Source organism: Andrographis paniculata, unplaced genomic scaffold, assembly GCF_009805555.1.
Source record: "Andrographis paniculata isolate CXL003 unplaced genomic scaffold, ASM980555v1 Contig55END, whole genome shotgun sequence".
In the NCBI taxonomy this organism is placed as follows: Eukaryota; Viridiplantae; Streptophyta; class Magnoliopsida; order Lamiales; family Acanthaceae; genus Andrographis; species Andrographis paniculata.
Window position 1 is genome coordinate 149,675 of NW_026137590.1, and position 25,908 is coordinate 175,582.

At 35.5% G+C, this 25,908-nt stretch overlaps 2 protein-coding genes and 1 long non-coding RNA gene across 12 annotated transcripts; 1 reads left to right on the plus strand and 2 right to left on the minus strand.

Annotated features, from left to right (window-relative positions):
- The first annotated feature begins 2,423 nt into the window (after window positions 1-2,423).
- LOC127256159 (ABC transporter B family member 14-like) lies at window positions 2,424-7,793 on the plus strand. 2 transcript variants are annotated; one of them, XM_051282007.1, is made up of 10 exons: window positions 2,424-2,894; window positions 3,037-3,091; window positions 3,333-3,508; window positions 3,707-3,907; window positions 4,029-4,288; window positions 4,382-4,695; window positions 4,785-5,008; window positions 5,109-5,452; window positions 5,545-5,981; window positions 6,075-7,793. In XM_051282007.1, the coding sequence occupies exons 1-10, from the start codon at window positions 2,655-2,657 to the stop codon at window positions 7,523-7,525; spliced, it is 3,702 nt and encodes a 1,233-aa protein (XP_051137964.1). In that variant the 5' UTR covers window positions 2,424-2,654; the 3' UTR covers window positions 7,526-7,793. The 2 variants fall into 2 exon arrangements, with proteins under 2 accessions (XP_051137964.1, XP_051137965.1); XM_051282008.1 differs by having other exon boundaries at window positions 2,809-2,950.
- Window positions 7,794-7,945: 152 nt separating this feature from the next.
- LOC127256164 (uncharacterized) lies at window positions 7,946-14,258 on the minus strand. 9 transcript variants are annotated; one of them, XR_007839777.1, is made up of 15 exons: window positions 13,778-14,257; window positions 13,435-13,547; window positions 12,535-12,778; window positions 12,415-12,446; window positions 12,136-12,187; window positions 11,772-12,066; window positions 11,436-11,702; window positions 10,157-11,348; window positions 9,793-10,087; window positions 9,412-9,483; window positions 9,026-9,340; window positions 8,679-8,730; window positions 8,578-8,609; window positions 8,290-8,355; window positions 7,946-8,219 (listed from the first exon to the last, which is right to left on the minus strand). It is a non-coding gene; the product is annotated as an uncharacterized LOC127256164 (long non-coding RNA). The 9 variants fall into 9 exon arrangements; XR_007839779.1 differs by adding an exon at window positions 12,849-12,899 and having other exon boundaries at window positions 10,157-11,702; XR_007839784.1 differs by having other exon boundaries at window positions 9,026-9,091; window positions 10,157-11,702; window positions 13,778-14,258.
- A 3,534-nt stretch (window positions 14,259-17,792) lies between these two features.
- Window positions 17,793-22,182, minus strand: LOC127256346 (autophagy-related protein 13a). The gene is made up of 4 exons (XM_051282319.1): window positions 21,877-22,182; window positions 19,869-21,411; window positions 19,591-19,763; window positions 17,793-18,303 (listed from the first exon to the last, which is right to left on the minus strand). The coding sequence occupies exons 2-4, from the start codon at window positions 21,189-21,191 to the stop codon at window positions 17,985-17,987; spliced, it is 1,815 nt and encodes a 604-aa protein (XP_051138276.1). The 5' UTR covers window positions 21,192-21,411; window positions 21,877-22,182; the 3' UTR covers window positions 17,793-17,984.
- Window positions 22,183-25,908: the final 3,726 nt, after the last annotated feature.

The following is a 25,908-nucleotide window of genomic DNA, read 5'->3' on the forward strand; positions in this document are numbered from 1 at the left end:
AATACGACCACTGGCTTGTATAGTTGTAGGCATGTGATGTGATGTTGCTATAATGCTATCTACTTAAATGAATTTGAGAAACAACCACCACCATAATAATAAGAAATGTATACTTATGTACCACTTGAAGAAATCAGTTCAAACGGATGCAGCAGCTGCCTCAATTTACATATATATATATATATTTTCTTAAAAAGAAGATATTAATGAGGAAATGAAATTATAAATTAAAGGTGAAGGCAAGAACAAGATAATTGAAAGGGAGGAGTGGAGGTGAGGATAGCGGAAATTAAAGAGAACAAGACGGACAAAAGTTGTGGGGCGGGGTTGGAGGATTTTATATAATATACTAGGAATATTGGGTCTGTGATGAATGGATATGGATGATGGAGCAGTAGCAGTGGATGGATGATAATATGACTCATTCATTAATTGTTAGTATTTACGAGTGAGCGAGGTAGTAAGTATTAGTACAAGTTCTGAAAACCAACCTTAGCTTCCTTCTTCATCCTATAATAATGATCTAGGGTAGGGTGTCTTGTCTCTGAATTGAATGATGATATGATATGATCCGATCCGATCCGTATGTGTCCTCCTTATTAATCTGGCAGCAGCTGCAGCAAGGTGGAAGACATACAAACACAGAAAGACATAGCAGTATGAATTGCATGATCCAACTAACTAATTACAGTTGAGTAGTTGAGAGACTGGTAAGAGTTAGAATATGATGATGATATTAAAAAAGAAGACCATGCAATTGATATAAAAGACTCTATCAATCTATCTACAATTGAATTCTTCTGTCTGACCAAGAATGGGATGGGCTGCAGCAATAATAATAATAATACTTAAATCAAATTGGCAGTGGCAGCCACTTGCAGCTAGCCCTTCCTACATTCATTCAGTCTCAACCATATTATAATATATCCGTTTTATCTCTTTCTTAATTATGCATGTGTATGTGTATGTGTATGTGTATGTGTATATATATATTTATATTTATATACACTATTCCTAATTAATTAATTAAAGAGAAGATGTACTTAAACTGACATTGGTAGCTATGGGTGGATGGAACCATTGGGATTCGGAAGGGAAGGGATGGCTGCAGATTCACTGACTGGCTTGGCTTAATTAATTCATTCATTCATTCAATCTTATCTTCACTTCACTTCATTAATTGTAAAATTGACTAATGCAAGAAATGCAATGCATGCATGCATGTTGAAACCAATGTGTAGTGATTTTAGATGATTTTTTTTTTGATAAAATCAAACAAATAAATATTATATAGAACCACGAAAGAAAACACAAAAACATACCTAATTGTGTGAGGATCGGCCACACACTACCTTAGCACCAAACCAATGTGGCCAACAGTCAAGAATGGTCCCTAATCTAACAAATCCTAATTGAATCCCTTACTATTTGAATGAAATATAAAGCCAATTTACACAACTCTCTCTCTCTCTCTCTCTCTCTCTCTCTCTCTCTCTCTCTCTCTCTCTCTCGTCTCTTACACTAATAAGCTTCGATGTGTAGAAGAATTGCACAGATAACTCCCAAGTACCCAGCTATCCGCAAGAGGATGAAGAAAACGAGTCGGGAGAGCGTAATAGGGGGAATGAATCTGGAAGTTAAAAATCTGATCCCAAACAAAGTCTATCAAAACATCAGCAAAGCAGTTTCAGAAAGTAGAGGACTGAAGAAAAATTTTCACAAGTGAAGGAAAACTGGAAAAAAGAGTTTTGAGCAATTTGTACTTGTTCAGTGTGTTTTAAAGATTTCGACTAGAACTTACAGAATAAGGATAGATACATACTATTACCATACCAACAAGACAACCAACGATAGATTGAAGTTGAACCCACTGATGATCATATTCATATATATACTGATTTTCTGATGCATCAATATGAATATGAAACTATTATATTCTTCTGCCTTAGACTAGTATATTTTCTCTTCTTTTTCTCCCACCCAACACTTACTCTGCTATTAGTGAATTAATTAGTGGACTAGTTTTGTTTGTTTTGAACGATTAATCATATAGTATATGATTTTACATTAATTGATAGTACTATATAGCCAGCCTTCATGCAAGACAAACTTTGAAATCAAATGTGGTTTTGATGTGATGAGCCCCAATAATATAAACAAGTACTTCTTACATATAGTATAATACAACAATAAGCAAGGATCGATATACATATGCAGGCATATATATATATATATATATAATATCTTTAGCTTTGTCCTCGACTAGAGCTGCGACAGACCGACCTGATCAGTCACCGAATAATGCATAGGTATATCCACCACATGATGAATTGGAACTGGACTTACCATTATTCTTATTATTTCTCCTCATGTTTGTTTGTCCACTTGCGTGTGTCCCTTCCCTCTGCACCCACCCACCCGCACAATTATCCATCCATATTCCGCCAAGACAAACACACACACACACATACATATATATCTATATATATATCATACCCGAGGATATCCTCCAAATATTCCTCATTACCATCTCAAACTAGGAATCGTAAATACTATTTAAATCATACTTAATTATGTCTAATCTGTGCACATCTATCTATCTATCTATCTATCTCCATGCAAACTAACTAACTTCAAAAAAAAATAAATTAAAAATGACTGGCAATAACGATGATGAAAAGAATCAGGATGAAAAAAGGGATGATCCCCTGCCATTTTACAGGCTGTTGAGCCAGTCTGACTACTTGGATTGGCTTCTCATTGCTCTCGGTACCTTGGGTTCCATTGTCCATGGCCTTGCCCAGCCCATTGGCTATTTTCTACTCGGCAAAGCACTCGATGCATACGGCACCAACATTGGGAATCTCAATGACATGGTTCATGCTCTTAAACATGTAAGTAATTAATAGCATATACTTGCATGGGGGATCAGGATCAGATCAACTGCTTTGTACGTAATTTCATTGTTCCATATATTCATTCATTAATTAATTCTAGCTTCATCTCATGCTCTGTGTGTTTCTTGATGGTGATCAGGTTGTGCCATACGTGTGGTACATGGCTTTCGCTACATTTCCTGCTGGCATACTGGGTAATCTCCATGTCCATTCTTGTTGAGCTCTTCTTATATAAATAGATTGGGAAGATCAGTATGCTATCGAAAGACAAGTGTTATGACATCTAAACTTAAGATGAACTTGAGGCGGTGTCTGTGTTTTTATCATCAAGGGAATGATGTCAGGATATATAAGAGTTAGATGAGACTGACTGAGAAATTATGAGTTTGTATGATCTGCGCTAGTTATTGCTGCTGATTCACTGAATGTATGCAGAGATAGGATGCTGGACATACTCAAGTGAAAGACAGGTGCGACGCTTAAGGCTGGCATTTCTAAAAGCAGTGCTTAGTCAAGAGGTTGGAGCATTTGATACAGATCTAACTAGTGGGAAGATAATCAGTGGTATCAGCACCCACATGTCTGTTATTCAAGATGCAATTGGGGAGAAGGTAAATACTAACTCACTCACAATCATCCAACTTTGATCATTTTGTTTGTGAATTAAAAGTGTTTGCTAGACGTGCATCACTACTACTACTACTACTAGGCATAGTAAGAAAAGAAACGCTCTGAAGTGAAGTGAAGACGACAAGTTACAGATTTGAGAGCTGATTCCCCTTACTTGTGTGTTTTGGTTGACATGACAGCTGGGCCATTTCATATCTTGCTTTGGCACTTTCTTTTCGGGTGTACTCATTGCTCTCATCGCCTGCTGGGAAGTGTCGCTTCTAGCGCTATTCGTCGTCCCCATGATTCTTATCATTGGAGCCACCTACACCAAGAAAATGAATGCAATTTCAGCAGCAAGGATGTCCTTCCTATCAGAGGCTACTGCAATGGTAGAACAGGTAGAGAATCAAGAGCATCTATATACTCAGCAACTCCTTACTGATGCCAATGCCAATGCCATGCCACAAATATATATAATTATAGGCTTATATTGATTGATTGCCTTGTGCCTCATGACAGTCAATTTCCCACATCAAAACTGTGTTTGCATTTGTTGGAGAGAATTCAGCAACCAAATCCTTCTCAGAATGCTTACAAAGGCAAGTCCACATAAGCAAGAGTGAAGCACTGGTGAAGGGCATTGGTACAGGCATGTTCCAAACAGTGACATTCTGTTCATGGGCTCTGATCGTGTGGGTGGGAGCCATCGTGGTTGCAGCCGGGAGAGCAGGGGGAGGAGATGTCATTGCCGCAGTAATGAGCATCCTCTTTGGAGCTATGTAAGAAACAAACCACACAATAATACTAATAAGAATCTACCACATATACTTCTGCAGTTTACCTGGATTCGATTACACCCCCTCCCTTTGCAGATCACTCACGTATGCTGCACCGGACATGCAAATCTTCAACCAGGCAAAAGCTGCAGGAAAAGAAGTTTTCCAAGTGATTGAAAGAAAGCCAGCCATATATATCAATCCAGATGGGAAGACTCTGGAGCAGATTCATGGGAATATAGACATATACGACGTACACTTTGCTTATCCATCCAGGAAGGAAACCTTAATTCTTCAAGGTTTCTCCCTGTCAATCCCGGCAGGCAAAATGGTAGCCCTTGTTGGAAGCAGTGGATGTGGGAAGAGCACCATTATGTCGTTAATAACACGATTCTATGATCCTTTAAGAGGTGACGATCATCATTTCTATCAACTTGAAATGATTTTCTTTTTTAACAAGTAAGAAGAAGAAGGCTGACTGAGTATAAAAAATCCTCAGGTGAGATCTTGATAGACAGCCACAATATCAAGGAGCTTGATTTGAAGTGCCTCAGGCAAAACATAGGACTGGTTTCACAAGAACCGACGCTGTTTTTTGGAAACATTAAAGACAATATCAAGGCAGGAAACTGTGACGCAGAGGACAATCAGATCCTGAAAGCAGCTGACATGGCTAATGCACACTCTTTCATCTCACAATTTCCAAACCAATACTTGACTGAGGTGAGATGAAGCCTCACATAATTGCAGGCACCACAGCTGCTATGTATACAATATGTTTTTTAACTTCAACTAGCCTTACGAAGCCTTGTTGTTGCCAAAGGTTGGACAAAGAGGAGTTCAACTATCAGGTGGACAGAAACAAAGAATTGCAATAGCGCGGGCCATCTTAAAGAACCCTCCAATGCTTCTACTGGATGAAGCCACAAGTGCCCTTGATACAGAATCTGAAAAGCTAGTTCAAGCAGCCCTTGAGATAGCAATGCGAGGACGAACTGTTATTGTGATAGCACACAGATTATCCACCATTGTGCATGCAGACACAATCGCCGTCGTAGAAAATGGAATGGTATCCGAAACTGGAACCCACCAAGACTTGCTCTCCAACAATACATTTTACCGTAACTTATTTGAACTGCAAAACATCAGCCAAGAAAGCGATATGAGGTCGGTGAAAGTATCTCAAGTTACCTCACAGTTATCTGCTAATGAGTAATTACAAAAGTAGAGCTTGAACATTTTCACTGTTTGTATTCCAGAGTAGAGGATTCAATGGAAGAAGCAGCAAGTATACATACAGGAATATCGTCGCAGCTTCTTGACCAAGCTGATGAATTCAGCATACCAAGCAAGACTCCCCAAAACTCTCTCAAGAAAGATGAAATGAAGGAAGATACAGAGAAATCGATGTTCTTAAGAATTTGGTTTGGATTGACGAAGAGGGAGTTTGCAAAGGTTGCAATAGGCTCCTCTGGTGCTGCTTGTTCAGGCGTTTCTAAGCCTGTTTTTGGGTTCTTCATCATCACAATAGGCGTCGCCTACTACAGAAGCCATCCAAAGCACCAAGTAGGGAAGTACTCAATTATGTTCTCATTGATAGGATTTATGGCATTCTTTGCTCACACATTGCAGCATTATTTTTTCGGCGTGGTTGGGGAGAAGGCCATGTCTAATCTCAGGCAAGCTCTATATTCAGGTACCCAGATCTTTTTCTCTACGAACTTACATTTATTCCATAACCACCATGAAATTCACTCCATTCATTCACGTGGAGCAATCTATCTTGCAGCTATACTGCGAAATGAATTGGCTTGGTTCGAGAAGCCTGAAAACAGTGTTGGATCAATAACATCAAGGGTTATCAATGAAACAGCAACCATCAAGACCATTATATCCGACCGTATGTCTGTCATAGTTCAATGCATCTCGTCCATAGTGATTGCAACAGCAGTGAGCATCAGAGTTTGCTGGAGAATGGGGCTGGTCTCTTGGGCTGTGATGCCATGCCACTTCATCGGCGGTCTAATCCAGGCCAAGTCAGCACAAGGATTTTCAAGCGGCAGTAGTGCTGCCTATGCAGAACTGGTTGCCCTTGCTTCAGAGTCAGTCTCAAACATCAAGACAATTGCCTCTTTCTGCCAGGAAGAGCAAGTAATGGAGAAAGCAAAGGCTACATTGAAGAAGCCATTGATGAATAGCAGGATCCAGAGTATCAAATATGGGTTAATTCAAGGCGTGTCCCTTTGCTTATGGAACATCGCCCACGCAGTTGCTTTATGGTACACAACCATCCTTGTTGAGAGAAAACAGGCTTCCTTTGAGGATGCCATCAGATCTTACCAGATATTCTCCCTCACAGTACCATCAATCACTGAACTCTGGACACTGATACCAACGGTTTTTGCTGCCATCAGCATACTAACACCATCCTTCCAAACCCTTGACAGAGACACTGAAATTGATCCAGACACGCCAAAAGAATCATCGGATAAAAGCATTCAAGGAGACATTCAATTCAAAGATGTGCATTTCTCTTACCCCACAAGAGCAGAAGCAACTGTTCTGGACAACTTCAACTTGAAAATTGAAGCTGGATCAAAAGTTGCTCTTGTTGGACCAAGTGGAGCTGGGAAGTCCTCTGTCTTAGCACTTCTTCTCAGGTTTTATGATATCAAAGAAGGTAGAGTACTGATAGATGGGAAGGACTTACAAAAATACAATCTTAAAAGGCTCAGAGCACAAATAGGCTTGGTACAGCAGGAGCCTCTTCTATTCAGCTGCTCAATTAGAGACAATATATGTTATGGGAACGAGGGAGCTTCTGAGACCGAGATCATACAGGCAGCAATGGATTCAAACATACATGAAGTAATCAGCAATCTACCAAGAGGATACGACACGTCAGTAGGGGAAAAGGGATGCCAGCTTTCAGGTGGACAGAAGCAGAGAATAGCCATTGCCAGGGTTCTATTGAAAAAGCCAACAATAATCCTTTTCGATGAGGCTACAAGTGCGCTGGACGCCGAATCTGAAAGAGCTGTGATCCATGCTCTGGAATCACTGACACTGAGAACAACTCATCTCACTGTGGCACACAGGTTATCTACTGTAATAAACTCAGATACTATAGTGGTTATGGACAAGGGCAGGGTTGTGGAAATGGGCACCCATGCAACCCTGATAGCAGCTGATGGAGTTTACACTAGACTTTCCAGGCTTCAAAGTATAGCAGAAAAATGAAGCACCAAATAAACAAAGAAAATCCCAGCTGTTGTATGAAAAGGATAACTCAATCCAATCTGTCTCAACAACTATCAGTTGTTTAATTAAATTATATTACATGAACGACATTAATTTTGGATCAAGAATAAGATGTGGTTCCTCTCAACAGTACCACCTACCAATCTCCGAAGTAGTTGTAACCCCAAATTCTTTATGCCATCATCATCCTATCTTGGATGACATATGTAAATGCTGGCCTTACCATTTTCATGGCCAATTGCTTTTTGGAAAAATATGGGATTAAATGGCAGATAAAGCATTCATTGCTTGCATATATTCATCCTTAACTTAAAATTGAGTACATTTCAGATTGACAGCATCACAGCTATGTGCTGATGCTAACAAATTTGTAGATATGAACATTGGAATCTGCAAATATATATTCAAAAGATATTAAAATACATCTCTCTCTTCAGTAGAGATGCAAAGGTAGTAAGGTAAGTATGCGATTAGGAGTCACTATGAGATTTTGGATGAAAATTAATGCATCCATGTCCTGGGACGTAAATTGATGCTAATGCTAAATGCAAAAAAGTTTGAAAACGAATGCAATAAAATTAAGCAAAAGTAACGAAATTCTCCCTTGCTTAAGTGCGGTTGAGCAACTCCATTTTGTTTCCCTTGAGCAATCCTCCTTGCCACCCGAATAGATCTAAAATGATTTAAAATTATTATAAGTATATAAACAGTTAAAAGTGGAGAATTAAATTCAAATAACTTACCATTGTCTGTTCGTAATCCGGATCAAGTACATCCTCGTCGGTCCTCGAGTATCCACGTAAGCTAGCCTACACAGAATACAAAAACAAGATAGTTAGATACGATTGGGAGTCAATATAAGATCTAGGATGAAAATCAATGCATGCATGTCCCATAACGTAAATTGATACAACTGCTAAATGCAAGAAACCTTGAAAATAAATGTTATTTAAACATGCAATAAAAGTAAAAACAAAAGTAGCAAAATTCTCGCATTCTTTGATGCTGTCTAGCAACTCCATTGGGTTTACCTCGAAAAATCCTCATTGCCACCCGAAAAGATCTGAAATGATTTAAAATTAATTGAAGTAAATAAACATATGAAAGTGTAAATTAGATTTAAATAAACTACCTTCGTCATCGAGTGAATCTCCGTCGGTCTTCGTGTCTACACGTTACCTTACCTACAGAGAATACAAAAAAGGATAGTTAGTCCGCGATTAACCGTTAGTATGACAGTTAAGTTGAAAATCAATGCATCGATGTTCCGGGACGTAAATTGATGCTAATGTTGAATGCAAAAAAGCTTGAAAATAAATGCAATTTAAAGATGCAATAAAAGTAAAAGCAAAAGTAGCAAAATTCTCCATTTCTTTAGTCCGGTCTAGCAACTCCATTCGGTTTACCTCGAACAATCCTCCTTAAAATTAATTTAAGTATATACAAATTGAAAGTAGATAATTAAATTTAAACAATTACCTTTGTCTGTTCGTAATCGTGATCGAGTGCATCTATGTCGGTCTTCGAGTCTCCACGTTGCCTTACCTACAGAGAATAAAAAAAAAAAAAAAGAGATAGTTAGTATGCGATTGGAAGCCGGTATGAGAATTAAGTTGATAATCAATACATGGATGTCTCGGGACGTAAATTGATATTAATGTTAAATGCAAGTAAACTTGAAAATAAATGCAATTTAAAGATGCAATAAAAGTAAAAGCAAAAGTAGCGAAATTCTCGCTTTCTTTAGTGAGGTCTAGCAACTCAATTCAAAATCCTGTTTGCCCCCGAATAGATCTGAAAGGATTCAAAAAATTAATATAAGTAAATAAACATTCAAAAGTATAAATTAGATTTAAATAACTTACCTTCGTCATCGAGTGATCGTAATCGTGATTGAGTGCATCTCTGTCGGTCTTCGAGTCTTCACGTTGGCTTACCTACAGAGAATAAAAAAAAAAGACATAGGACGCTATTGGAAGTCAGTATGAGAATTAAGTTGATAATCAATACATGGATGTCTCGGGACGTAAATTGATATTAATGTTAAATGCAAGTAAACTTGAAAATAAATGCAATTTAAAAATGCAATAAAAGTAAAAGCAAAAGTAGCGAAATTCTCGCTTTCTTTAGTGAGGTCTAGCAACTCCATTCGAAATCCTGTTTGCCCCCGAATAGATATGAAAGGATGCAAAATTAATATAAGTAAATAAACATTCAAAAGTATAAATTAGATTTAAATAACTTACCTTTGTCATCGAGTGAATCTTCGTCGGTCTTCGAGTCTCCACGTTGGCTTACCTACAGAGAATATAAAAAAGAGATAGTACACGATTGGGAGTCAGTATGAGAGTTCAGTTGATAACGAATGCATGGATATCCCGGGGACGTAAATTGATGCTAAGTCTAAATGCAAGAAAGCTTGAAAATGAATGCAATTTAAAGATGCAATAAAAGTAAAAGCAAAAGTAGCGAAATTCTCCTTTTCTTTCTTTAGTGCGATCTAACAACTCCATTTGAAATCCTCTTTTCCCCCTAACAGATCTGAATGGATTCAAAATTAATATTAGTAAATAAACATTCGAAAGTATAAATTAGATTTAAACAACTTACTTTCATCATCAAGTGGATCTTCGTCGGTCTTCGAGTCTCCACGTTGGCATACCTACAGAGAACACAAAAAAGAGATAGGGCGTGTTTGGCAATTAGCTGATAGTTGTTAGCTGATTCAATTAGCTGATAGCTGTTAGCTTATTCAATTAGCTGGTTTGACTAGCTAATTCGATTAGCTGTTTGCATTAAAATGTTTGGTAAAACAACTGTTTGATATTAGTTGTTTATACGTAAAATGACAATTGAGGACATTTCTATTTTATTTTTGTTTATAATATATTCAATTATGTTTTTTTTTAATTTAGAATGTTTAAAATTTTTTGTTATTAGTTATTGAAAATTGTAAAAGTGTTATAAAAGTATTTATTTTTATTACAGTTAGATTTAAAAAATAATATGTTTTTATTAAAATATATAAATAGTTTTTTCTATTGAAAATGATGTAAAATATAAAATAATAAATTTTTCGTGTATAGATTTATTATGTTAGTTATCGATTAGTTTATTATATTTATAATTTTCAATAAATTTAATTTATTTTTAGTATAAAATTTATATAATGTAATTTTAAAATAAAAACAAATTATTAATATTTATATTTTTTATTTTATGTTGATTTTAATAAATTTATATATTTTACAATTAATAATTTTTATATAAAAATTAATTATTTTAAATTTATAAAAGTAAAACTATAATATACTAAAATATTCTAATATAATTAATAAATAATCAAAATATATTTATTTGTATAAAATGCATAATAAATTTTAAGGGCATATAAGGAATAAAAAAATTTTTTTACAGAAAGCTATTTCAAAACGCTGGGTAAATTAGCTTTTCAGAAATTAGTTTTTTTTTGGTAAAAAGCAATTCCAAAAAACTAATTTACCAAATACCTAAATTAGTTTTTTGATTAGTCAAACAGCTAAAAGTTGTTCAATAAGCTAAAAGCTCTTCAAAAAACTATTTGACAAACACCTCCATAGTTAGTACACGATTGGGAGTCAGTATGAGAGTTAAGTTGATAACGAATGCATGGATGTCCCGGGACGTAAATTGATGCTAATGGTAAATGCAAGAAAGCTTGATAATGAATGCAATTTAAAGATGCAATACAAGTAAAAGCAAAGGTAGCGAAATTCTCCCTTTTGTTTCTTTAGTGCGGTCTAGCAACTCCATTCGAAATCCTCTTTGCCCCCGAATAGATTTGAAAGAATTAAAAATTAATATAAGTAAATAAACATTCGAAAGTATAAATTAGATTTAAATAACTAACTTTCGTCATCGAGTGAATCTTCGTCGGACTTCGAGTCTCCACGTTGGCTTAGCTGCGATTGGGAGTCAGTATGAGAGTTAAGTTGATAACGAATGCATGGAAGTCCTGGGACGTAAATTGATGCTAATGCTAAATGCAAGAAAGCTTGAAAATAAATGCAAGTTAAAGATGCAATAAAAGTAAAAACAAAGGTAGCGAAATTCTCCATTTCTTTCTTTAGTGCGGTCTAGCAACTCCATTTGAAATCCTCCTTTCCCCCGAACAGATCTGAAAGGATTCAAAATTAATATTAGTAAATAAACATTCGAAAGTATAAATTAGATTTAAATAACTTACCTTCGTCATCGAGTGGATCTTCGTCGGTCTTCGAGTCTCCACATTGGCTTACCTAGAGAAAATACAAAAAAGAGAAAGTTAGTACGCAATTATGAGTTAGTATAAGAGTTAAGTTTATAACGAATGCATAGATATCCCTGGACGTAAATTGATGCTAATGCTAAATGCAGGAAAGCTTGAAAATAAATGCAATTTAAAGATGCAATAAAAGTCAAAGAAAAAGTAGTGAAATTCTCTCTTTCTTTTAGTGCGGTCTAGCAACTCCATTCAAAATCCTCCTTGCCCCCGATTAGATCTGAAAGAATTCAAAATTAATATAAGTAAATAAACATTCGAAAGTATAAATTAGATTTAAATAACTTACCTTCGTCATCGAGTGGATATTCGTCGGTCTTCGAGTCTCCACGTTGGCTTACCTACAAAGAATACAAAAAAGAGATAGTTAGTACACGATTAGGAGTCAGTATGAGTGTTAAGTTGATAACGAATGCATGGAAGTCCCTGGACGTTAATTGATTCTAATGCTAAATGCAAGAAAGGTTGAAAAAAAATGCAATTTAAAGATGCAATAAAAGTAAAAGCAAAAGTAGCAAAATTTTCCATTTCTTTCTTTGGTGCGGTCTAGCAACTCCATTCGGTTTACCTTGAACAATCCTCCTTGCCTCCAGAATAAATCTGAAATGAGTTAAAATTAATTTACGTATATAAATAATAGAAAGTAGATAATTATATTTGAAACATAGATTGGTTTCCAACAACTTACAATAGATTTACACTAATATGGCTGACTCAGTTTTCAATTCTTAGGTGAGATCTTGATCCTCAATCGCAATATCGAGGATCTTGATTTGAAATGCCTAGCAAAACATAGGATTGGTTTCACAGAAACCAATGCTATTTTCTGGAAACATCAAAGACAACATCGGGGTAGGAAACCAAAATGCAGATGACAGCCAGATACAGAAAGCAGCTGAAATGGCAAACGCCCACGTTCATATCCCAATTTCCTGATCAACACTAGACGGAGGTAAGATAACCTTCAAAAAATACAACTGCAAAGCTACTGCATGCCAATACCTTTCAAGATAAAAAGCTCAAGTAACCTGAAGGAGCATCACTGCTGCACTCCTAGGTTGGTCAAAGGGGAATTCAATTATCAGGTGGACAGAAACAACCAATACTATTGGTTGTGTTCTTAAATGAATTGTCATTTTCTTATAATTTTTGTGTAAAACTTGAAGCATTATTATGACTTATAATGGTTTTGTTTGTGAACCTCTTTTTTCTTTGAATTCTGTAACATATTAACTAGTGCAACAAATAAATGAATGACGTAGAAGATGATCATTTGTTAGGTCCATCCCCAAAAAGTTTAAATCAATGTCTTCATCTTTTAATTGATATACAAAATATTTTCTCACCATAATGAGAAAAAAAACCCACTAAGGGTACGGAAAATCTCATCATAGTTTTAAAACATTTTTGTATATCAACTGAAAATAGACATGAACAAAATATTAATCAAAAAATTAATCAAAATATTATTTATTTACAAAACTGTAGGGACGAACAAATAAAGTATGAGTATATATATTAATAAGGAAGAACCTAAGCTGGATATGAAAAACCAAACCAAACCAAACCAAACATAAGATGAAATAACCTGATTGAATGATTGATTGCGAGATGGAGTGGGCGTCCATGTGTCTGATGGGAAACATGAGTGACTGGTGGGCTGGGCGAGGGGCAGGAGTGGAGAGGGAGAGGGGGAGGGAACTGGGACCGGAGCAGAGAAGAAGAAGAATGAAGTGAAGAAGAAGAAGAATGATCTTTCTTCTAACGGTAATTAACTAACGTAGATTCACGTAAGGTTTCAAATTTATGAAGGAAATGTTTTAATTAAGGAAATATTTTAGAAAAGGAAATATTTGTGTGATATACACGTTGGATTAATTAATTTTAATTAGTTAGTTAATTAATTTAATTGCAAAAATAAAAATAATTACCTTACGAGTGAGGGTACGGACTGGCTGAAAAAGACGACGTCGCCCGGTCGGAAGTGGAGCAAATCGGAGAAATCGCCGCCGCACTGAAGCTAATTACGGCGAGATTCCTGTGGGTGGTTAGGGCGTCGGAGGAATCGAAGCTTCCCCGGAATTACAGAGAGGAGACGTCGGTCTGATCGTGCGGTGGTGCAATCAGCTGGACGTGCTCTTCGTGCGGCTGGAATTCGATGCTGGAGGCAATCTGCTCCGGCGTGCCGGCGGTGGCGCTGCCACAATGGAGCGACCAGTTCTCGAAAGCGAAGTTGGTGGCGGATGTGTGGGGGACGGGGTCAGAGCGGCGGAGGACGGGGAAGGGCTCGTCGGGAAAGAAGAAATCGTTCGGTTCGGAGATATGGCGGAAGGCGGCGAGGGAGGCGGTGGACGACTGCGGGAGTTCCGACAAAAACATTCAAGAATTTGTAGCTGCACTAATTAATTAATGGGCGCATAAATTAAATACTACATATTACTCAACTCAATACTATGTTTTACCAAATAAACTTTTACATTATTTATTACTAATAAAGTTTTATTTTTAATTTATTTATTTATTGTTAGGATTAATGGAATAAACTCTATTTTTGTTAATTCACAAATTATGGTACAATATTATATTCATACAAGAGATATATTAAGTAGGATATATATATTAACATTTATTTTTACTTATTTGATACTATTATTTATTTTTTCTAAAAAAAATACTACATTAAATATTTTTTTTTAATATTATTTATTTTTTAAAAAATATCACATTGAATATATATATATTTTTTTTCTTTATCAAACATCACGTCAAATACCAATTTTTTTCTTTTTTTTTCAAACTTCCTTTCTTTCGAGGGGAGAATTGCTGTTGCAATTGGTGGTGCAGTGCGTGTTTTGTTTCCTTTCGTGTGAGAAGAAGGATGGATTGCTCTTGCTCTTGCTCCTGCTGTTGAACTTCTGGAAAGAGATGAGGTGAGATGAGATTATTTTTATTATTATTGATTACTACTACTATGTCAGTTTAGTTTGTAAAAAATGGAGGAGATAATGTGGATGATGCTTGCCTTGCCTTGCCTTGTGTAGTGTAGTGTAGTGTAGTGTAGGCTTGGATGATGTAGTTAAAAATGGATCAACATGACGAGATATATATATATATATATATATAGATAGATCCATCTGATTTCACATGATTTTGCTGCTGCATGCACCCTCCAGTACAACTTAATTACCTTTAATTTTATTATACAGTAATAATAGAACATGGGGCTGGTTTCTTGGGCTGTGATGCCATGACACTTCATCGGTGGTCTAATCGGCAAAAGGATTTTCAAACTGCAGAACTGGTGTCTGGTTGCCCTTGCTTCGGAGTCGGTCTCAAACAAACTTCAAGACAATTGCCTCTTTCTGCCAGGAAGAGCAAGTAATGGAGAAAGCATAGGCTACATTGAAGAAGCCATTGATGAATAGCAGGAAGGATCCAGAGTATCAAATATGGACCAAGTCAAGGCGTGTCCCTTTGCTTATGGAACATCGCTCACGCAGTTGCCTTATGGTACACAACACAACCATCCTTGTTGATAGAAAACAGGCTTCCTCTTCCTTTGAGGATGCCATCAGATCTTACCGGATAGATACTCTCCATCAATCACTGAACTTTGGACACTGATACCCACAGTTTTTGCTGCTCCCATCAGCATACTAACTCCAGCCTTCCAAACCCTCGACAGAGACACTGAAATTGATCCAGACACGCCGAAAGAATCAACAGATAAAAACATTCATTGCTGGCATATAATTCATCCTTAACTTAAAATTCACTACATTTCAGCTTGACAGTGTCACAGCTATGTGCTAATGCTAACAAATATGTTGATATGAACATTGGAATCTGCAAATATATATTCAGAAGGCATTGACATATACACATCTCTTCAACAGAGATGCACAGGCAGTAAGGTATATCCACCATCCTCGAACAGACTCCATGTTGAACTAAAGTGCGGTTGCATGTGTTAATTTGTTCCACCTCCTGTCCTTTTGCAATTTGGAACCTGTCAACAACAAAGAGTGAAATGCAGATGTATTGTGATCATACCAAAGAAAATCCTCGAAATGTTCATCATTGACACTGAGAACTAGGAAACATATATGCTATTGAAATTGCGTGTACAGATATATATATATATATATATGAGCACACACTTGCATGCAGTAATGAAAAGAATCAAGATGAAAAGGAATCATGGAAGATGGATGATCCCTTATCATTTTACAAGCTTTTGAGCCAGGCAGACCATTTAGATTGGCTTTTGATAGTTCTTGCTACATTGGGTTCTATTGTCCATGGCCTAGCCCAGCCTGTGGCCTATCTTCTGCTTGGTGAATTCCTTGATGCATATGGTAACGACACTGGGAACCTCAATGATATGGACCGTGCTCTAAAGCATGAAAGTTACATCTGAAGCCATTGCATATCATACATCAAACTGCATTGATACAGAAATCCATCTCTCATGTTCTTGATTTTCAATGATCAGGTTGTACCATATGTACATTTCCAGCTGGAATACTAGGTAACTTCCTTGTATATGATTGTTAAGCCATCCCTTGAAAGAACTGAAAGAAAACTATTAGAGCAAACATGGTATATTTGAGAAGAGGTATCTCTCCAAAGAAAGGTTCATCATGAACTAAGTTCACTAATATTGAATCCCAAATGGACTAAGATGCGACTTTAACTAACTTCTAGTTTACTTTGAGTAGTTTGGTGATCATGCTCAAATCCAGCTTAAGTTGAAAAATGAGTGCAAGCTCAAACCAAATCAATGCTACTGTACGTTTCACAAGGAACTTTCAAAAGATTAAAGGCATAAATCATATCAAAGTAGGAAAAGTTCCACTGCCATTTAGATAGTTGATAAATCAAGGAGTTGCAGTGCTACAAATGTTGTCACTTACATATATAGCTCTTAAGTCTTAACTACAATAAAGTATAATGCAGAGATAGGATGTTGGATGTATTCCAGTGGAAAGGCAAGTGAGACGCTTGAGACTAGCATTTTTAAAAGCTGTGCTCAGTCAAGAGATTGGGCAAAATAATCTGTGGTATCAGCACCCCATGTCTGTTATTCAAGATGCAATTGGTGAGAAGGAAATTACCATTTCCCAAAGATAACCTCTTTGTGCTGTATCCAACCTGATTCAAATGTGTTTGCTATACAAATATCCCTGGGCACAACAAGAAAAACTTTTTAAGTGAAGATAACACTCACAAATGGAAAATGGTTCAACCTCTATGGTGTCTTTGAAAGTTGGGCCATTTCATATCATGCCTTGGCACCTTCTTTTTGGCTTTATTCATTGCTCTGATTGCCTGCTGGGAAGTGTCGCTTCTAGCACTATTCATCGTCCCCATGATTCTTATCATTGGAGCTACCTACATGCAGAAAATGAATGCTATTTCAGCAACACAGGTGTGTTCCAAACAGTAACATTCTGTTTGTGGGCTCTGATTGTGTGGATTGGAGCCATTGTCGTAGCTGCGGGGAGAGCACAAGGAGGATACATCATCTCTGCAGTAATGAGCATCCTGTTTGGTGCAATGTAAGAAACAATGCAGATAATGATTCATATACACCGGCCAGCATCAGAGTTTTATTTCCCAGGCTTCAATTTCAGATCACACTCACTCATGCTGCACCAGACATACAAATCTTCAACCAGGCAAAAGCTGCAGGAAAGGAAGTTTTCCAAGTGATTTAAAGAAATCCAATCATATATACCAATCCAAATGGGAAGACTCTGAAGCAGATTCATGGGTTGGCTAGATTGCGGAAGTACTATAACTATGTTATACCAAATATGAATAAACTCCATAAGTGAACTCCATCCGGAGACAGGAATCATGTCAATTTAAATGTACACGAGACAAAGAGAAACTCCTGTAAAATTCGGTTCATAGATGGCCACTGATTTTGCAAGCAGCAAATAATTAATTTAACTGATCATATTTACAAGTCACAAAAGACATAATACAATTTGTCTGGACAATAATCAACAACCCCAACTCATTGACACCCCCTGCTATTTGATGAAAATCAATTAATTTGAAAGGGATATCATCACCAGTAACCCTATTCAAGCTAACTTATCAAGAGACGAAGGCTACATGTGGTGTCAGTTAGGTCTCAGTTTTTGCTTTGCCAGTCATACCAGCAGCAGCACTCTTGGAAAGTAAGAGATCTTTCATTTCTTTGTAAGCCTTCAGTTCTTCAAGTGCATCGGATGTTTTCCTGGGCTTGAAATATTCAGAAGCAGCCCCAGCTTCACCCGCAACCTCAGTCTTAGAGGACAGAGAGGCATAATAACTTGAATCCTGATGAAGAGGAGGAGCTGTTCTTAGCATGTGAACAAGGGCGCCAACTCCAGTATCCTGGGACTTCCTTGTTGAAGATGCTTGAGAAGAAATGTCCGAACTGTTTTTTCTGTCAAGGTTCATACTGTTAAGAAAAAGCAAACTCCATGATGTAAGTGTACGCCATTAGAGAATGAAATCAGAAATCCGAACTTAGTAATTAACAGAATGCATATGGAATAAATGGCAGCTTCAAAAAGACTAGTAACATTAATACCATATAACTTCATCCCCGTGACAATAAATACAAGCACCAATGCTAAGCATATAGCACAAACTCACAGAGTAATACTCAGTTCGTTGCACGGGAAACCTAGTAATATACGAAAATAGAATTTGGTCTGAGAAAATAGTTGATGAATGACGCCACCTGATATCAAGTCATTGAACCAGCTCATGCTATGATGCACTTGAGAATATATTAGTCTAGAAAGAAATGCTGCTTAGGTTATTGTGAAATGTTTGGGAATAATATCTGCCCTAGGTTTCAGAATGAACCAATCACAAGCACAATAAATGCATACGTGGACATAATAATTTTGCTACATACTATATTATTACTACTCAAGAAAGAACATGAAGACAATGCATCAACCTCCGATAAGGCATGGAGAAGTTTTTAACTAATATTTGCCCACTTTCTTTTGTTGAAATGTCGGATTGCATGCATACCACCTTTATCTAGTTCACCAAGTCCAGATCAATTTTACGAAAAAATTATTTCCTAGGGACTAGTAATCTCCATTTATCAATACTAGAACAATATAAGAGAAGATAGATACAACCAAAAGGTCTAGTTGCATCCTAAATATCCACCGAGCCTTTAACAAAACTAATAGCTAATTGGGGAATTCTAAAGGAAATAACCTTCCACCCCAAAAGGGACAGAGTTTTCGGTAAGAAAAAGAAGTATGTTTTTCCACCATATCGTTTCATCCAAACTAGTCATAAAGTTTTGAACAAGATGAGGTAATCCTGAAAGTATTATTTTGATGATCCAAGACTGTGAGGTAGCTATTTGGCATAAACGGTGAGGTAAACCTTCAATAAGCACTGATACCTCTTCATCAGACTAACCAGGTTGAAATAAAATGACCATGTCCCATAGAGAAGGATCTTAAATGTAGGGATCGATAAACCCCTAAATTAAAACATGGAATGCTATATGTAGAATACTACTTTTATTTAACGAAAAGTCGCAGGTACCAAATTTGTAAGAAAACAGAATTTTCATCTCCCACTCTTTGCATATTCGAGGTATGATTAAAATGCACATTCCTCTTTAGATAAATCAAGTAGCATGTCTTCGTTCTCCAATCAAATGTTTTAAACTTAAGTCACTTTTGCAAGTTTAATAAGCTAATAAGAATACCTTGTCTGGCTATCAGGAGGATCCACGTCATCCACAATAAATGGGCACGAGAAATCAACATCACCGATGTCATCCTGGAACGACAGTCTGCTAGAGCTCCTTGAAAATCCAACACGTGGCGAACTACTAGAAGACAGCAAACCTGAAAACCGTCCAGAATCCTCACGAGACGCCTACCCAAGTACCCATATAGAAATTTGTAAATTAGCATAGTGGATAAGGCATAGACCAATAAGCAAAAAGAAGCACCAACAATAGAAACTCAGAGAATGGCTTACCTTCTGACCAACATTTATTGGCCCAGAATTTGATTCGCCAGCTCTAAGAGAATCTTGTCTCCTCATTGATCGAATTCCAGATGGGGATTCATGGGATGGAGGATCATACCTTGTGTTTCTTGGGGACAGAGGCGGAAGGGAATTCCGATTTGGATCTGAAAAATTAGGAGTGAGGTATCTTGGACTTCTACCCATGATTGGATGAGGAATACTCATGGGAGCAGTTTCTGAATACAGACGACCCTTAACAGTATTTCCACCAGAAAAATGTGTAGGGGGAGATGGAGAAGGAGATGACGAGAATGGAGGAGAAACTAAATCATCCGGTACTGGTCTCTGATAAGCTGAAACCTTTGGATTTTGATTTCTAAGAATGTATGTTTCAGTAGGCGAGGGTGAATACTCGTATGGCGAGCGATTTAAAGGTGGAGATCCACTCAATTGCTGGTTTTGGAGCAAAGAGATATCTCTATGGAGACCACTCGTCCAGCTGTGAGGTCGCCGGACCGGTAAAGATGTTTGCTTCCCTCTTAATGGGAAAGATGTAGGGCTACTCTTCTCACATGAAGTAGAGGGAAATGCCCTCATAGGTTCAGTCAGAGGGCTGCCTACATAATCAGTAATTATCTCTGGGGGAGAAACCATACAAGAATCAAGATTAAAATCAGTCAGGTCTTCGCGATAAAGCACAGATATAGAAAGACGACCTTGTTGGGCATCAATCGGAATAAAACTATATCTCTTCATTGAATTTTCCAGCTCTCTTGAAAATGGAGAACTAAATGAGCAGACCTTGTAACTGATGTCAAAATTGCAATTTTGCTTCCACGAACATAGTTTACGAAAGGCCTTGTATGCTGGAAGGAGCCTCAACATAGAAAAAACTGATCGCAATAGTATGATGGATTTCTTGTACACCTTCTTATAAGAGGTGTCGCCAATTTGAGGAACCATTGACCTTTGATGCTCATACTGAATTATCCACCTCTCTACAACTGTTTCCAAACACATTTCTGCTGCCAGCATGGCATTTGAAGGATGATCTGATGAAGAGTTTGGTGATTCTTGAACTAGTGTGATATCAATTATCATGGGTTCCATCAAAGTTCTATTCCAAAAACTCAAGCTCTCCATAACTGCGGGGCGATCCCCTAACACTAGATTGAACCATTTGTCGCTCTTCTTTATCTCCCCGCTACGACTGGCAGGGCGATTGAGAGGAACTCTAGAGTCCAATATAATGTGCAATGCCTTCAATAGGAACTGGTTGAGTATTTGCTCAAACCTTCCATGTTCACCTTGAGGATAACCATGCAAATCCATCTCTCTATTTCAACCAAATCTCACCACCAGGTTCTCACCATCTACTTGGAGATGAATTGTCAATCCACTTGGCTTTCGAGATTGAAAAACCAAGTGAGAGATTCAATGGAATAGTTCAAATGAGTCGTTCTTTCTTTCTTCTTTCCCTCTTTCCTGTTGTCCCTAGGATTTAGCCATGGGCAATTCCACACCGCATGGGTCTATAATTGTGCTTGAACACCTGAAAACATTCCCGTGAGAAGGTTTTTAGAAAAAAGATTTCAACGGAAGAAGAGAAAAGAACCCTTTTTCTGATATAATTATATAAGTTTGCAGCCAAAATGTTGCATGATGAAGTCACCAGATCATGCAGCCGAAAATTACAGCAATACGGCGAACACGCACACACAGCGATAACAGAAATTGTTGTAAGATTCAATAAATAGAAAGGGGAAAAAACAAAACAAAAAAGTAACGCGCGTAGAGGAGATCGAAGATCTCGATAAAGCCGATCTCATTACTGTTCAGAATCAAATTTCAAGCCCAACTACAGATTAAGCAGAAAATAAATAAATTAACAACTAAAAATAAAAATCCAAAAACTGAAGATATAATAAGATTCTGCAAATCGAATTCAGTGGCGTTTCGGAAACATTGGACAAAAAAAATAAAAAAACAAGGGACGATTCGAATGAAGAGAGCTTACTTGCGAGGACATAGTTGTCGAAGGCGAAGGCGAAGGCGGCGGCGGCGGCTTGGATCAAACTGGCGGAGAATCTAGAGAGAGAAAGAGAGGGGGGAGGGGGGAGATTGCGTAGACTGCTGCTATCACTGAGGAGGAAAGATACAAAACCAAAATAAAAAACAAAAACCTTGGTTATATAAAGATGGGAGCTATTAAGATGGTTGAATCGGTGGGTAACTGTAAGTAATATAATATGCTGTATTGAATTCAAGTAATCAGAATATCGATCGTCCGTCCGTCCATCCATTCAATATGGTTTTTATTTGTTTCTCTCTCTCTCATTTCTCATCGCCAAATTAATCATGTATTAATAACAATAATGAGATGACGTGTTGGCGTTGGTGTTGAAGCCTTACGGACAGCCAGGTGTGCTGTGCTGTGCAGTTGGTGAAATACCAATACCAATCCTAATTAATTGTTTAACTAATCAAACTCATTATTGGAATCAATTAATCAACCCAAAAATCGCAATTAGGCACGTCGTGTCGTGTCGTGTCGTGCCCCTTTTGCCTCTCTGAATCACTTTATACGATGGGAGTATTTCATTTGGAGAGAGATTAATTTAACATTTTCTTTGGGCCTTTGTTCTGTCTACTAACAAAAAAAAGAAAATATAGAATTGGGTTTCATGTTCAGCCCAGCCCACCCAACGAATTTAAATATTTTATAAAATATAAAATAAACTAGGAAAGTTAGATCCAAATGAAATTGTGTTCTTATTACATACCAAAAGATTAGGTTCATCCTTAGACACGTACTCCTATATTTATACAAAAAAAAAAAAAAAAAGGAAAAGCAAACCCTCTAGTTTCTTTTGCTCTCTTTAATTTTATTTATTAGCTTCTTTATCTTTTTGTGGTGATATTATCAATTTTTATGTATATTATATATATGTGTGTGTTAATATTTCTTTTTTATTCATTAGTGTTGGGTATAAAACGTAACTAAAATACAATGTTCTAGACACACAATGATTGAGTGAAGGAATTAGTTTCAGTAAACAGCCTGAAATAAAAAATAAAGAGCATATCCCATTGAGGCAATTCTATTTATTTAAAGAAAATATGCTCTTCACAAGAAACACATTACAGACATATTCCTCATTTATTTATTTCTTTATTATTATTATTTGGAATGTTAAAAAAGAAATACCATAATCATCGAGTTTAGATAGAGGTTTTGGGAGACTTTTGAAATTAAAAAAAAAAATAATAATAATAATTAATATTTGATTTATCGTTTTGTGAAAGAAAAAATATATTTGATGCGGTGTATTTTAAGAAATGAATAGTATAAAACAAATGAAAGTATGTTGTGGAAACAAATTCCATAATTTGAGGTAAACTTATTTGTGATCTAGACTATTTTGACGGTTCAAAACGTTTTATATTTATTTTTTAATTTAAAATAATAATTTTTTAATGAGTTTGTTCATTTGCGTTTTTAATATAAGAATTTTTTAAATTAGGTACAAAAGATTATTTAATAATATAAAAATAATGTTTTTTTGTTTAATAGTGAACGTTTTTAAATAAATAAAATACATATTAAATATTGTGTTAATATATATATATATATTATTAATAATATTATATATAAATCTATACTATTTAAAAATACTAAACTATAAACATTGTATTCTCTAAAATAACGTACACTACTAAAAAGATTATTGCTATGTTCTATCTATTAGTATTATTTTATTACTATTGTTATTTTTTTTAAAAAAAAACATACATATCTCTCTTGTTTTGTTTTATTATTACTACTTTCGTCTCACATATCGTGTCTGTTACATTGTAAATAGAGTATTTTAGGAGGGGTGCAATTAGTAGATAATTAAGAATATATTAGTGAAAATAATTATTCTATAATATAAATAATTATAAATTAAAATTAAGATAACTAATTAATTTTATTAAATTTTTTTTTAAAAATAAAAAGTTTAAAATGAGATTAAAGTGTGTAATCATTTTCCGAAAAAAAAAAAGTAACATGATATGTGAGACGGACATATACAACAACTTGGACATGGTATGTGGGACGAAAAGAGTATTATTTTTTTCGTTACGACGTGATCTAGACAAAATAAGTCATATTAAGAGAATCATGATTACAAGTTATCTCGTGTCATCAAGTCATTCTTCTTATATCTCCCTATATTTTATAATACTAATATTTCCTCCATCCAAGCCGTATAATTATTTTGTCATTTTCATTTCTCCAGTTAAAATGTCAATTTCCATTTTTAGAAAAAATAATTTTATTTTAATAAAAAAAACTCTTAAACTTTACCCAACATTACAAATAATGCTATTAACAATGGAAAAAATTTAAAGGTAATTTTTCTTTTCTTTTATTTCATTGTTCTTCAATTTTTTTTACACGATTCTCAATATTTATTTATCTTATCACAAAAGTCAATATTAAATATAAAATATTATTTTTTATATTATGCACGCAATTCTTATATTACTCCTAAACAAATCCTATATTTTATTATACTATTATCTATAAAATATTACTCTTATATTAAAATTACTTGCAAAAAATAAATAGATACATACGAGTTAGATGAATGGAGTATAGTATTCTTTTCACATAATATTATATCCTATATATATTTAAATTGACATTAAAAATGAACTAAAAAAAGAGCAAATCCTGCCTACTCCAAAATATATATATATAACGAAACACGGCATTGACCGGCGGCCGGCCAATCGAATCGAAATGAATTAATAAATCCAAGCATACATTTGAACCGCATAAATAAAAAAATAGAAATGTAACAGAGCATGGCTATTGGCTATTGGCTATTGGCTATTGGCTATTGGCTAATGGGACTACTGAGGGGTTAAAATAATAACTAAAATAATAAGAAGAATTGAAGCGTGATTGTGATTGGCGTTACTTTAAAAGTCATATGTCCAAATTTCATCGTTATCGACGCTACGCAAAACTCCTCTCTTCTCTTGTGTTCTAAGAATGACTTAGACAAATTCAAACTTCATTTTTTCCATTAACGAGTATTGACAAGTTTTTGTTACTCTAGCACAAAATGCAATTGACCTTTGAACGGGACTTCTAGCATCCAGAGCAAGCAATACTAGCATTAAATACATTGAACCTAGACATATACAGACAAACACACACCTGTATATTCTTACATTTGAATAATTTATTCAACAAATATCATTGTATATGTATTATAAAAGACTAATAAACATATTTTTATTTTATTTTCTTAAATTGTACTAGGTATTGATATCATAATTAATATTCAAAGATTAACACGCAAAAAGATAATGACAACCTTCTTGCAGGACGAAGGAAGTACAACATTTATATTAATTATGAACAAATAATAAAGGTATTTATTAAATAAAATATATATTTTATATAATAAAACTGTTTGCTATTTATATATATATATTTTGTACTCCCTCCGTTCTAAATTGAATGTTTGAGTTAATGTAGATAAAAACGACAATATGAAAATAGTATGTACGACATATGAAATATAATAAAACTGTTTGCAAATTATAGAGGTCTCCCCTCTCTATCTATCTAGATGCCTACATGCTAGTATTAACTAATTATTATTATTTTTTAAAAATATTAGTGAAGGTTATTAATTTTTATTTTCGTCCCTCTTAAAATAAGATTATTTTTTTTTTAATTTAATAATTATATTATCCACTTAACATAATAAATATTCTTCTAAATGTCATTACTTTTATATTATATAATACTAGTAATATATTTTAGCCTTTTCAAATATACGTGGTCAAAGTAAATGAAAATCTTGCACTTGTACAAGAGGAATATTATTATTTTAATTTAGACATGTGACCTTAGAAGGAAGAAATAATTGGGATTGGCTATTGAATGGACTCACTATTACAGATAAATAAACAATTAAATAGAAAAAATGAGGGATATCAATTACGTGGTTGATAGAGGAGCAGCAGCAAAATAAATGGTGTGGGG

Excerpts from the sequence above, each read along its gene's own strand:
- LOC127256159 (XM_051282007.1), top strand. The coding sequence starts at position 2,655 with ATGACTGGCAATAACGATGATGAAAAGAATCAGGATGAAAAAAGGGAT. Across the intron at positions 3,908-4,028 it reads CTACTGCAATGGTAGAACAG|TCAATTTCCCACATCAAAAC; the intron begins GTAGAGAATCAA and ends GCCTCATGACAG. Across the intron at positions 5,453-5,544 it reads AGCCAAGAAAGCGATATGAG|AGTAGAGGATTCAATGGAAG; the intron begins GTCGGTGAAAGT and ends TTTGTATTCCAG.
- LOC127256346 (XM_051282319.1), bottom strand. The coding sequence starts at position 21,191 with ATGGATTTGCATGGTTATCCTCAAGGTGAACATGGAAGGTTTGAGCAA. Across the intron at positions 19,764-19,868 it reads CAATAAATGTTGGTCAGAAG|GCGTCTCGTGAGGATTCTGG; the intron begins GTAAGCCATTCT and ends GTACTTGGGTAG. Across the intron at positions 18,304-19,590 it reads CCTCCTGATAGCCAGACAAG|TATGAACCTTGACAGAAAAA; the intron begins GTATTCTTATTA and ends TTTTCTTAACAG.